The following is a 14161-nucleotide window of genomic DNA, read 5'->3' on the forward strand; positions in this document are numbered from 1 at the left end:
ATTTTTTTATGTACTTTGCGGATGATGAATATCTGTGGAATGCCGAGTCTTAGCGAATCGTTGAACACATAAAATTTAAAGAATGAACTTAAGCGACATTGTATCCACTAACTGGATTTTTGCATTGAGCAAGATACAATTTGACTGTTTTTTTATCATACCGACAAAAGTAACACGTGTATCGTGTTTATCTGTGGCTGAAGCCAGCCTAATGAAATAAAATTTAGAAAAACTAACTGAATCCGGTTTTGAGATCAAATAAACTGGTGTAGGGTATCGAACGTCTTCGGTAGGTTTATGCATACGACTACTATAGAACACCTACCGAAGAAAACCACTGCCGAAGACATTTATTACCCCATCACTTCATGTTATGAATTTTCGAATAATCGGAAAGTCGAATAAAAATAACTCGCCGCTGTTATTAACTAACGAATATCCATAATCTGACAGCGAAATTGTAATTGAGATGTAAACAAGTCTTTAAAAATTGATCAAGAAATTTAATTTGTTTAGTATTTCGATTATTAAAATCAGGGTCGAAAAAATAAATCATTTATTTGCTACAAATAGACGGTTGAAATGAAAAATGGAATTTTCTATCTAAACATCAATGCGTCTTGTGCTATTCCAAATATTTTTTATTATGAATTAGTGAAAAATACACTGCATGGATTGCGGTTTTCTTAATAATGCACACAGGTAAAAATTGCCCGTCATTGGATGGAACATGATGTCAGTACGTAAAACGATTTGTTTACTAAATGGCAAACTTCTAGGCTTAAATATATTTTTGTCTGCCAAGCGATGCCGTCTGTAGCGGAATTTTGTTTTCGATGTACTGCGACGACATGTCGGTCCATTTACCGCTCCGATGGGATCGTTTCATACCACGTTTCTTATCCGCTACCGCATCGATCAAAATCCCTTCGACAGTTTGGAGACTTTGAGCTCGTTGTAACGATAATCGAAGTGGTTTCTTTGGTGGTGCTGGTCTAGTTTTAACTGGCCCTGTCGGTTCTGAAGCGTACTGTTCATTGTTGTCACTTTCCAGTTCGAGGCTTTTGACACTCCTCATGTCACGCCGGGAACTAGACGACTCACTCGCAATCGCAAGCTTCCGTTTTTCCGACGTTACGTTTAAATATTCGGCACTACGAGCATGGCTTCGATGATAATGCGAATGTCGTCTCTCGGGATCACTATCTAACTCATTGCTACTTCTTTGTAGTTTGGAACCATACTGCTGCAAATATCTCTCCCTTTCTAATCTACGAGCCTCTCGTTCTCGTTTATCGCGTTCCTTCTTTTGATAGTACAAAACTGTGCTGTTGTTCATATCACCGTTAATTGATATTTTCGAAGACGATATCGCATTTCTTAGATTATGCCGCAGCACATTTCCACTTGTAAGTTCACCGTTAATCTTGTCACATTCTTTGATGATTGTGGTCGTAGTTACGTGACCATGGTTTGTCTTTGGAGTATCTTGGTTTGATGGATTCTGCGCAGCTTTACCGTCAACTATCGTGGTGATAAAAGAACCACGTTGATAAACTTGCGGTTTACTGTCGGGAGGTGTTGATGGTGGTGAGGTGATACTAATAGACGTGACATGTGCTCCACCGCTGCCGTTTATTATGCTGGCTTGAGAGCTCCCGCTGTCCGTGTTATTATCGCGCGATGATAGCAACTCTTTAACCTGCTCTTCCAGGTAGGATATCCTGTGCTGCAAACGAACATTATCTGCTTGTGACTGTTGCAGTTGCTGTTGTGAAAAAGGAATAGACTTCTTTCTCAGGACAACTAATTCACACTTTTCAGCAGTGTTCATAATCTTTTGTAACTCCTCCCTAGTTTTCCCAGAAATTATTTTTCCATTTACTTCTAGTATCCGATCACCCCTATGTAGTCCTTCACCTTCCAGCACCCAATCTACCCAGAAACCTGGAAAGTCCGTTTTCATACTAGCATTCCACCGACCTGGAGTTGCTTGGACTGCATGCAGGGTAAGATTTGTTCCAGACTGTAGCGTGCCATATAATGTGTTGGACTCTGGTTTAGATTTTTCTAAACGTGCGTGAAGGGCACGTGCCTCCTCCACTAACGAAAGCAGCTGTAACTCTTCCCGGCCTAGCGCGTATTCCAGTTCCGCTTGTCGTATTCGTATGTCGATGTTACTGAAAAAAGGCAAAATAATATTATTGTTTATTACGTTTACGTTCAGAATTTATTTTTTTCAGATTTTTCTTTTGCAAGAGAAAATTATAACAACTATGGAATCCAAATTTGTAATCATTCGGTGTGTTTCAGTCACGCTGATTTTGACGTGGGACTACGTCTTCTTTTACTACACTGGGATGCATTCTGTGAAATTGGAAATGAAAATGGCGAATGTTGCGTCATATTTCAAACGTTAATAACAGCATAACCACATGATGGATAACAATAACCAATATGTTGTTGGATAGATAAAATGTATAACAATTTTGTAATATGCTAGTTATCACTCTAATTTCATTGCTAAGCGGTAAAATTGATAAGAGTTTCAATGACAAATTTACGCGAACAATGAACCAATTACATGCGAGCATTCCTAGCACAGACGACGTGGATGGAACCATCCGTTCCCTGTGATATTCTCTGTATTAATATCGAAAAAAAAAATTGACAGAGGCTCCCGTGCCAATAGGTCAATTTATTTATGCTTCCATGAGCTTAGACCAATATGATATCTCGAAGGTAAAAGTTTTCCGAAAAGTTTGAAACAATCCCCATTCTTGAACAATTTCTAAACCTGCAGTTCGAACTTAATAAAAACTGATGTCTTGGAAGAAAACATGCCTGTAAAAGCAACAGTACCAGTGTAGCAGAGAGCCACAGGTCTCTTGTCATCTATGATTGCAGCGGTGCTCTTCTATTCGTACATTTCAGCTGTACACTAGAGATGGTCGGGTTCGGGTCGGGTTCGGGTTTGTAAATTTTTGAAAGTGTCGGGTTCGGGTCGGGTTCGGGTTTGAAAATTTTTGAAGGCGTCGGGTACGGGTCGAGTTCGGGTTTGGAGGGAAAAAAATTTTCGGGTTCGGGTCGGGTTCGGGTTTAAAAAAGGTCGGGTTTAGGTCTGAAAACACGAAACCAGACTATATCAAATGAGCATTTTTGTAAGATGATGATGTCTTATTTCATGCAACTGCAAAAACACTAGCATTTCAATACCATTCGAGGCCCAAAGCTTCAGGGCAGCCTCAAGTTGGTACAAAAAATCTACCATTCAAAAAAAAACTCGGGTTCGGGTTTCACAAAAATAAAATTTTCGGGTTCGGGTTTGATCGAAAAAAAAAGTTTCGGGTTCGGGTCGGGTTCGGGTTTCAACCGAAAAAAAAATTCGGGTACGGGTCGGGTACGGGTCGGGTACGGGTTTGAAAAATGCCAAACCCGACCATCTCTACTGTACACTTCTATTCGTACAGCAGCGGTAGGCTATTCGTATTGCAGTGGTACACTTCTGTTCGTACATTTCTATTTGTGTGCAATCGAGGAAAAACTGCGATGCTGCTACTGATGGTGATTGAAAGTTTATCTCTTGAATATGATTACCATAAATTACTCAACAAGAATTGTACATTTTTGCAACGGATATTTGTTTAATTTTATCTTCGATATTCACTAAATAATCGTGACCGGATAGTATCGAAAGAGTGGATTTCCAAATATACAAATTTATAGAAGTGTAAGAGCCGGCGAATGCTTGTGAATTTTTGGTCCATTCACTAAGATTCGTTCAGAATCTTTTTTTACATGTCAAAATTGTTAGATGATATATTTTTATTTTAAACTTCACCATATTAGCTGTTTTTGTAATACAGCGAATGTAGTTGTAGGCAAATGAAAAAAATTATCAAGCAAAAAACAAAAATAGAATTGTTGATTGCTACGATTTTTTGTTGGAACTTGTTGATAATTTTTTTAACTACTTCTTATGTTTGCCAATTAATGAACCTTTGTGAGGGCTTCCATATTATTTTGAAAATAAGATCTATGTTATAAATTTAATTTAATCAGAGTTAAAGAAGACAAAACCATTCACTATGATAACGTTAGTATTATTGTATTTGGTTTTGGAGTATACAGAGTTAATTTTGACTTTGACGCATTACGAGAAATTCTTGGTACTTTTTCAACAAGCACGATATGTTTGTGCCTTGTCAAATACATGTTGTTTGCACAAAAAAATACTGCAGGCATAATATCGCCAAATATAATCGATATTCTTTCGAGTGTTATTGAATATATTTCTAAAAATAGATTTCCAGGGAAGGCTGAAAATAAAAATACGTAAATCACTGAGCAAACACATTGATTCTGTCTGCGGACTCTGTATATTTTGTTACTAAAGTCCCCTAATGAGGCTGGGCTGTATACCTTGTAGTATTTTTTGATCGGTTTAACCGATAGAAGACAGGGTTTTTAATTCAATATTATCGATTTCATGTTTTCTGGATCCGAAGACCAGTGAGTAAAATGGTTAAGTCTTAAAATGCGACCATCACGAAATATGGTCAGCTTAGAGCTCGAATATATTTCAGTGGATTTTTACAAATTGATTTTTGTGATTTTCGCGTGAAAACAACTAACTTTTTATAAAAGGTAGGTGGAATACTAATAGAAAGTATTTCTTTGTCTTCGAATCTTGAAATAACGGTTTGATAAAAAAGACGAAAAAATATATTGAATCTTGAAAGAAAGAAACTAGGAAGCAGTTTACTTCTGTCAAATTGTTTTTTGTTTTGCGAAACTTCTTAAGAATCCATTAATTTTTAGCTTTAATATCTATATGAATATTATATAATTAAGAGTAAAATATAATGATTACACACTTTTGAAATAAATATCACAGTTGCAGTTTCATTGATTTTCAATTAGATTATGTATTTTGATTCTAGTTTTCTAGTTCTGGAATCCTGATTTCGTACAAAAGGAACAGAAAAGATTACAAAGAATGAACAAGAGTTTATGTTAAAATAATCATGTATTATTATTGCAATGGAATGGAATGTGGCAATTTTCTGTTTATATAATTATTTTTAATAATTACACCGAGCTGAGACTCGAACCTACGACGACTGGCCTGTTAGGTCTGCATCGTACCTCAAGACCAACTGGAAGGTTTTACCAATAAACATGTCATTTAACTCCAGATGTTAGAATTTTCATTCGCAATTTTCAAGAAACTCATAAGGTTCACCGTGATTCATATATAAAATGAAAGGCATAAAAATCACCTCACTTAGAGCCACTGAGATTGACTGCGCTCACTTGTGCACTTTTATTACAAATTGTTGAACATCAGACCAAAACTATAGGAAGGCCAAATAATGTAGAAATTTTACTTGCAAACCATGTGGTAATATAACATTATGTTCTCCTATATTCATCACAGTCAAAGAGGAAGAATATATAAATTATTTTAGGAGGGAAATTTTTCATACGATATATAATATGCCGAGCTATTGCACCGAGTCTTGTAATAATACTAGCTAAATACCTGTTCGGGTTTCAATGTCAACTGCTATGGCGGCTTATAAGTTACTGAGGTCTTCTATGTTATTATTAAACCTTTAATTCAGAACCAGATTGTAGGAAATCATTTTGTCAATCAGGGGCCAATCTTTGGTTTATCTTCTTATAACCATTCTCGTGTCACACGTACCAAGTTTGGTAGAGACAGATCTAGCTGCTACACTGTGATGTTGGATCGTACATTCCGAAGTAACATTTCAGGTTTTAAAGTGTATTAGAAGTACAAAATAAGCCTCAAGAGAGTCTTCAAGAGTATCATGAATTAAAAATTGGGTACTTGGGATTAAAATACAGTTCCACTTTTGAATACATTGATTTCTGAAGCTTTTATCTTATTCCATCTATGTTCTTGATCAAATTTCCATTTATCAATACACCAGCTTTAGAAAGTTTTCGTAACGTATTTTGGACTCTATATATTCTAATTATATTATTCTAAGTCGTGGCAGTTAAAAAACCGATCGAACACACTCAATCAGAAAATAAAAGTTTGGTGTCTAGTTATTATTACAATTTCGATCGGTAAGTTTGAGAAAATACAGAGTAGTTTGTAAAATTGATATAACTTTACATATTTCCTGTATTCAGTAAATAATTTTACTGAATACTGCTATAATTTCTGCTGAACTGCTCGGTAAATTCAACTTTTACCGAATATTGGTAAAAACTATTGGACCAACTATTCGCAACAATTTTTCATCAATGTCTGACCTTCTCGAATCGTTTCCGGTGCTATCGGCTATGGCATACGCCATATCGGAATAACAGAATTATCGACATATTCAAACGGGTAACGTATGTTACAAACAAACCTAAGCACATTCGATAGAACTCACACTATCGTATTAGGAATTTCACTAAGCTCAATAAAGAGACGGTCGGTACCGTCATTAGTATTCTAACAGTCAACTTGAAAAGTGCCTTTTTACTGCTAGCTCCGAATTGCCATTATTGGAAAGTTTTGTAGTCTGCCTTTTGGATTTTTGGTCTCCTCATTGGAAGCTGGGTCCTGTTAGCGGTTTTGGTTGTTCGAACGGATATTACTCGTGCTAAGTTCTTAGGCGAGTGGGTTTATTCCTCAGGGGTTTGTCCCTGAGCCTACTTTTGCCCTGTGCCCTTTTAGGCACTACCTTGCTTTATTTTACAGGATAAAATAGAGCTAAGGGCCATCCATATACCACGTGGACAGATTTCAAACGATATCGATGCGTACAACTGGCATGAAGCTCATGCACAGTCTACAGCAGTAAAAGAACGTTTAATTGATTTTCGCTCGGACAAACTCGGTGCGGCAAACGTCGATTATTGATTTTTTCAATTTTTAACAGTTAAAATTTTTAATAATATTTAAAAAAATATTTTTCATCAAATTTCTGGCTTTCTTAAATATTTAAAAATAAACAAATAATAAACATCACAGATCTTTTGGTACTGTACACAACACAACTTACAGATTTGATCGTTGGTTCTGGCAACTAATTCCATTCGCCGTTTTCACAAATTAGCTTGGTAATTATGACAGAAAGCAACGAAAATTTGGTTACTGATCGGTCGGTAGTTGTTTATATTACCGAACATTTTACTTAGCGCTCAGCTGTTGAAAAGTCGGTAAAAAAAACGAATTCGATGAGTTGATGTAGTGTGAAAGATTTCCTGATGTTGGATGTAGCCATATCGATTTTCAAGTAATGTTGGATATCGATTCCCGATTATTCTGGTTCAAAAATGTTTTTGAATAGTTTTCTTGATTTAATTCTGCTTCTCAGCAAATCAAACTTGAATATAGCGTCGAACGTCATGTTCCGGTCTTCAGATATCTACTTCACTAAAAACCTAGAAATCGTCCAATGCATTCAGAAACTTCTCAAAAGGAACGTTAACTTTTTTATTATCTAGGAGCCCTTTCCTTTTACAATATTTTTATAACCATCTCGAATACCAAGTTTGAATGAAACCGGTTGAAACATTCCACAGTCATGTTATGTACAGATTCATTCTGGACATGAGTTTAAGATGCATTATGAAACATTACAGATTTTGTGGACTGCCATCGTCACATTTTGCTTCAAACTTTGAAGCACATTCCATGTAGCAAAACAACTATAACCTGACCAAACTTATTCGGTTTTAGGGCATCATCCCGGTTCTGGAATCACTAATATTAGGCAGTATTCGAATATTTTCGTGAGCTTTTCACAGTTTTTCAGAAACCAGAAGTCGCTATCTTGGATTTCAAAATGGCAGTGAACACTGATTTTCAGTTTTTGGACATAAGCCAGGTTAGAGAAATATTAATATTAGGAAGTATTCGAAAATTTTTCTCAGTTTCACATCATACTTTATAGAAAACGGAAGTCGTCATCTTGGATTGAAAAATAACGGCAGGCATCAATATTCGGTATCTGGACGTCGTCCCGACTCCGATTTATCCAATTGGCAGGATATATGATCAGTTTTCGTGGATTTTATGAAAGCGAAAGTCACCCATTTTGAATTTGATGTTTGGACGTCATTCAAATTCAAAAAATACCCATATTACATTTGATTGGATTTTCGTAAAATTCTAGATAAATATTTTCGGCCATCGATTTTCGGTTTCCAAGCGTTAGTCTGGTGAAGGGTTTGCGAACGTTTCCCTCAGTTAACTTTTAATCAGTATGTTCTCTCAATGCATCATTCGTCGAGCCGATTCAGTAACCCAGAGTGGCGGGAAAGTTTGCAAAAGTAATTTCCCTGATTTTTGACGAAGGCTTAACTTACTCTGTAATGTCCAGCTTCTCTAGCGCTCCCTTCAGATTTCGAATTGCTACTTTTTTATTATCTGCATCAGAACGCAGTTTCATTAATCTTTGCTCAGCTACCGGACGTTCTACGTCGTCAAAAGCAGGTCCAGCAGGCCGCGGTAGTTTGCCCAGTCCCAACTGCAAGCGTAGACTAAAAATAATAGCAGAGTTATTTTTTTGGTAGACAGTAGACTCAACAATGTTATTCTTACTTTTGTATAACCGCTTCTCGGTCCTGAAGTGCTGATCGCAGTTCCCTACCTGTCGATGCATCCGGCCGTGGTGACGATCTAGCCGATAGGGAACCACCACCCAGCGAGGTCCCCTTACGCCGTCGTGGTGTGGCTGTACTCAGTGAAACTTCTATGCTGGCCATCTGCACAAAAGGAAGCCAAAGAGGTAGAAAATTAGTGAAATGGTCTGATGAGCATCGTGAAAATCATTTATTTTTCCAGAGCTTTATTGTGCTCGCTGAACCAGAGTAACCTATTCATTGCTTCGCGAGTGTAATTTTATCTACTGGTGCTCTGTTCACCTTTGTCTCACCTTTGCTTCCAGCGTTTCCAGCTGCGCCACCCTCGGTGGCTGGTATGCTTGCAGATGATGTTGGTGTGTTTTTCCCTGGGGTGATAGAATGGTCTGCAGGAAAAGAACAATAAAACAATCGGTAAAAAAATAGTTTCCCGGGAACGGCTTAACAAAAATGTTTTGAAATTATTACTCCAGTTCAAATTGCTATCAAGGTTCGATTTGAATTTGATATATAAGCTTGAAATGGAGAAATTATATCATATGATAAATATTGAATGATTTGAATTTAACACTAACTAATTTATGCGTAAAGTTGGTCCAATTATAAAAGAGTTACGCGATATACGTTTACTCGTCTTATCCAGGACTGGTTAGAACCTAAAAATCTACATATATGTGATTTAGTTTTGCTTTGCGAAATATATTAAAGCCATGCCGTAGCTGTTTGCGTAGAATCGTTATTTTGAGGTTTTTGTCCGATTTGAGATCCGTTTTTGTAAAAGATGGGTAAGAAAATGCTAATATGGGGCCAAACTCTCAGAATTCAGATATTTGGCTTCAAATCAAAATGGCGTCGAAAAAACATTAAAAATTTTCGATTTCTTAAAAATTCAAAATGGCGCCATTGTTAAGGTGAAACGGGTGCATACCAGAGAAATTTCGTTTTTGCTTCAGTTTCGATGTGTTTCTCTGACAAGACAGGCTCTATGGACCAAACCAAATGACAAATGGATGGAGCGATATCTGCTGAATTAGGCGGGTGTGACAGAACTTCCAATTTAAGCGTTTCTGAATATTTTTTACGGCTCAATGGCCAACTCAAACGCATCAATTGACGTACACTAAAGTCACTTTTTACGCGGGGGATACGTGCCGCGTAAGCAAAACCGCGTAAATTCCGGAATCCGCGTAAAAAACCGCGTTAATTCCGGAATCCGCGTAAAAAAACCAGCGTTATTTCTGCAATCCGAAGAGAAACCGAAATCCGCGCAAAAAAAACCGCGTAAATTCCGGAATCCGCGTAAAAAAACGCGTAATCTCCGGAATCCGCGCGAAAAAAACGCGTAAATTCTGGAATCCGCGTAAAAAAAACCGCGTAAAAAGCGACCTTAGTGTGTATATAGTAATGGTTTCGCTCGTTTGACGCAGTTCGTAATAGATTACGCGTATCTAATCCCATCATATGCACAGCATGAACTGCTTCCATGAATATCTCACTGGAGCGTTGGTGTCGATGCATGGCCGAACAAACCCCACGAATTTTTGTGCTTAGTATTGTCGTACCGGACCCACTTTCGTCGCACCAATACTTTGTCTCCGACGTACTTCGTCTTCTAGGTCAGAATTTCCACTTCTAAATCGCGTAAACTATTGTCTGCGCGATTGCTCAACTAGAACAAGTTCACAATGAACATTAACTAAAAAACTAAAAACTAGTGATTGTCTCGTTATTTTAAAAATAGCTAATTCACTACTATTTAGTGGTTTAGGTATAACTGTTTGTATTAAGTTTGAAGTTTATGCTGTTAGCGTTATAGTGTGTTCCAGAAACCGAGAAAACTTACACACTTATTTCCGCCTTGATTGTTCGGTAATTTTTATTACGGTCGCGTTCAGTAAACTTGAAATTTTACTGATTATTCTGTAATTTCCTGAAAAATTACTGATGTCGGTTAACTTTTTTGCCGAAATACTGTTTAATAAAATTCACTTGACGAGTTCAGCAAAAAACATTGCTGACCTCTTCAGTAAACTAGAATATTTTTTGCACTTTTTTATAGTTCAGTAAATATTTAACGATCTATCAGCACATATCCAGATGTTGCTGAAAAATCTCTAATTGTTTTACTGTACTTTTGCTTTTTTACTATACTGTTCGGTAATTTTTCTGCATCTGCCATAACAGAATCGCACATCAGAAGTCTGCCATTTTAAGATTTTCAGAAGAGTTTCGTGCCCGTGTTATTTGAAGTGTTCTACGAGCCATTTGGACAAAAAACTCTAAAAGCGGTATCGTGCTTTCAAATTTCCCACCACAATAGATTAATTTACATGAAGTCTTAAATAAAAAGTTTATATTCGCCATGATTATCTAGTTTTATATCGTTTTATATCTAGTTTTAGTCGAATGTGCATGAAACATCAGTATAATGGTCTGAACAATCCGAAATACCAGTATAAAATTAGTCATCGGTTACAATAGCAGCTATAGGAATAGTTACATTCATATTTATCTATATTATTATAACCGCGAAAAAGCTTACCTTGCCCTTTGCGGAACACTTGTAAATAAGTGACGAATCATCAGCTTTGTAAATGCCAACTCATGCAGCAACTTTTGATGAACGCTTTGTAAATTTTTGCTGAGCTATCTTCTTTATTTGACGTTTCAGCAACACTGAAAAAATACCGTACGCTCGTCAAGCAAATGAATTACCGAACAGATTACTGATGGCTCAGCTGTTGAAAACTCAGTAAAAAGTTTGCTGAGTTCGGTAAAAGAAACTAAGTGTGTAAGTTGTGATTAGGAACAATTTTCTAAGGCACACAAACAATCACATATTTCTCGTAAAACTAACCCAAAGAGCAACATTAACAACAAACAATCACATATTTCTTGTAAAACTAACCCAAAGAGCATTACAATATAGTTTCTTAACCTAAAAAATCGTTATTCTAGAGTGCTTCTAGAGCCCACCAATTAACCTAAAACTTAACCACCAATTAATCTAAAACTTAACCTAGAAGAATCTATGTTTCCTGATTCTAAAATTACGGTTAAAAATTATAAAAGAGGACTAAACGTGAGTACAACTAAACTTAATAGCCTAATCATTACCTTATTAAAAACTAAAATCTTCACCAATAAACATCACATAGAAATAAAATGAAAACTTTTGTAGATTTAGGTTATACACGACACACCGTTAAACAGATTAAAATAGGCAACAATGTACTACAATATGCAATTTATTCCAGGAAAATTATAATATCTCCGAGATCTCGTAAGTCTACGTGTTTTGATATTACAATTACGGAAGGAACCCCCCTCAGTCTGTTGCCACTCGCGAATATGTGACTTAAATTTGCATTGTTCTAAATAATATCCAAAATTTTCATACAGCCCCATAAATCATCAAATAAAATTAAAAAAATCACCAAAACCCTACACCAACGAAGAACGTGGATAGCCTTTCTTGGATTAATCGACGAAAAACGTAAACTACTAAAAAGAGAACGGGTCTGATGATAAACTATGCTCAAAATTTGTATGAGCAAAATCTAATGGAAAGGACCACCAGGATTATAAACAAAAAACTGATTTTAAGGAGGGATGTTCCACAAAAAACTCTATTTTGTCGTGTCCAACGGACAGATAGGACATCGCAGTATTTAGCAATTGTTTTTCTTTCAAAATTTTACACAAGTTTGCTGAAGGAAGCTATCTGGTATATTGAAAATTAGAAAAAATATTTTTTTCTCTAACTGCACAAAAAATTCTACAGGCATAATATCGCTAAATATAAACGATATTTTTTCGAGTGTTGTTGAATATATTTCTAAAAATAGATTTCCAGGGAAAGCTGAAAATAACAGTACGTAAGTCACCGAGCAAACAAATTGCGGACTCTGTATTATTTGGAACAAAAAACCCCTCAATTACAGTGTTTTGTCTCACGTCACCATTTCATACAACCCTAGGGTAGTATACCTTGTAGTATTTTGCAAAGGTTTCAAAATGAACAAGAAATACATTATACAAATTTTTTAAAGTTTGAAACATACGTTTCGACTATGAAAATCATTATCAAATGTTTTTTTTCAAATGCCCAGGAAAACACAATATTTTGTCGAAAGTTGGTAATAATTTTATTTTACATAACTTCTAAAGTTACGGTAAAATATTCGAATTTACTAAACCAAGGAGGGCGCTTTAAAACTATTTTCAGAATTATTCTGATTCTTTTGAAGCGTTTCCCTCTTTGTTAAAGCAGAGCTTGATTAGATCAGTACAGCATACAGTATTGCTGCTCTAATAATTTGTTTTTAAATTAAAAGTTAAGAATCTTTTGTTATTGAATTATTTTTTATAAGATGTTTTTCTTGCATATTTAATATATCTTGCTTGAATACTTTCAATGAGCTCTTTGATCTAATTACTAATGTTTAAATTCTAAGAATAAATTATAACTGTATTGAAAATTATAAATGCAAATTATTCCCTGCTTCATTATCATATTGACACTAACTTCTCAATTCGTGTGAATCAAGCCATCGGCAATCTTTTATTTTATCGTACGATAGTGGTATATCCTCCTAACAGTGTGACAAGATATTCTTTACACAGAAAAAAATATTTGTCACTTATTCAGGTGAGCATGCAGCAGAAAATTGCACAACCTAATCCTGTAATACTCTATACTTTTAAATATAAAGTCAAAAAATGAAACAAAAAACTGTTTGATCACAAGAACTTTCATTTGTATTGCACTTTTACTTAGATGAAATTCGATCATGATTGTAACACCTTTCTATGAGAAATTTAAAAGTATATGCATGTGAGTTCCAAACCAATAGGGTAGCAATATTAGTAACCCCCGTATTTTGAACCGGAAGAGAAAACTCGACACAAATGAAAGCATATCGTATGTGGATGAAAAGGATCGGCTAACTTACATAAATAATAGCTGCTCACAATCAATCAAAAGCATGTCTTCTACAGCAGCGCAGTTGCGCCTGCATGTTTACGCGTGATAATTTCGATTTAATTGCAGCTTGTTGGCCTGCTTGATGAATCAACGGCCATAACAATAATGACTCCGGAGTTGCTTCTATGCGTGCAATATCAGCTTTCAAGACTGCTGTAAACTAAACCGGTGGCGGATAACGGATTTCAGATTAATGAACTATCGAGCAAGAGTGAGAAAAATCATTCGTTTCCGTTGATTGACATACTGGGATAGTTGGATCGCTAGGAAATCGATTAATCTTCTCACGCCCATTTTTGTATCAACCGCGAGACAAACATGAAAACAAAACCAATTTTTTGCAAAGCAGACAGTGTATATAAATTATTAAATAGCAAAAAATGAAGTAGTTAGAACTGAAGCTGTGGTTTAGTTTCACGAAAGATGAACCTCTTTCTTTTATTTTTCGCATTTTTGAAAATTACATTCACTGCCTGCTTTGATAAACATAAAGTATAGTCGCAGACAAAAATTAAAACCATTTTTTTATATATTTAACGTTTAACTGTTTAACTGTCA

General features: G+C 35.8%; 1 protein-coding gene across 3 annotated transcripts in view; it reads right to left on the reverse strand.

The window, feature by feature from the left end:
- Positions 1-620: 620 nt before the first annotated feature.
- Positions 621-14161, reverse strand: part of LOC129725792 (uncharacterized) — a 44119-nt gene continuing 30578 nt past the window's right edge. For all 3 annotated transcript variants that reach the window (XM_055682013.1, XM_055682012.1, XM_055682011.1), the window contains exons 3-6: positions 8910-9002; positions 8576-8739; positions 8341-8514; positions 621-2180 (exon numbers count right to left, since the gene is read on the reverse strand). In XM_055682013.1, coding sequence (XP_055537988.1) covers positions 782-2180; positions 8341-8514; positions 8576-8739; positions 8910-9002 — 1830 coding nt within the window. In that variant the 3' untranslated portion in view covers positions 621-781. The remainder of the gene's footprint in view (positions 2181-8340; positions 8515-8575; positions 8740-8909; positions 9003-14161) is intronic.

This window comes from Wyeomyia smithii, chromosome 2, assembly GCF_029784165.1.
Source record: "Wyeomyia smithii strain HCP4-BCI-WySm-NY-G18 chromosome 2, ASM2978416v1, whole genome shotgun sequence".
Taxonomy (NCBI): Eukaryota; Metazoa; Arthropoda; class Insecta; order Diptera; family Culicidae; genus Wyeomyia; species Wyeomyia smithii.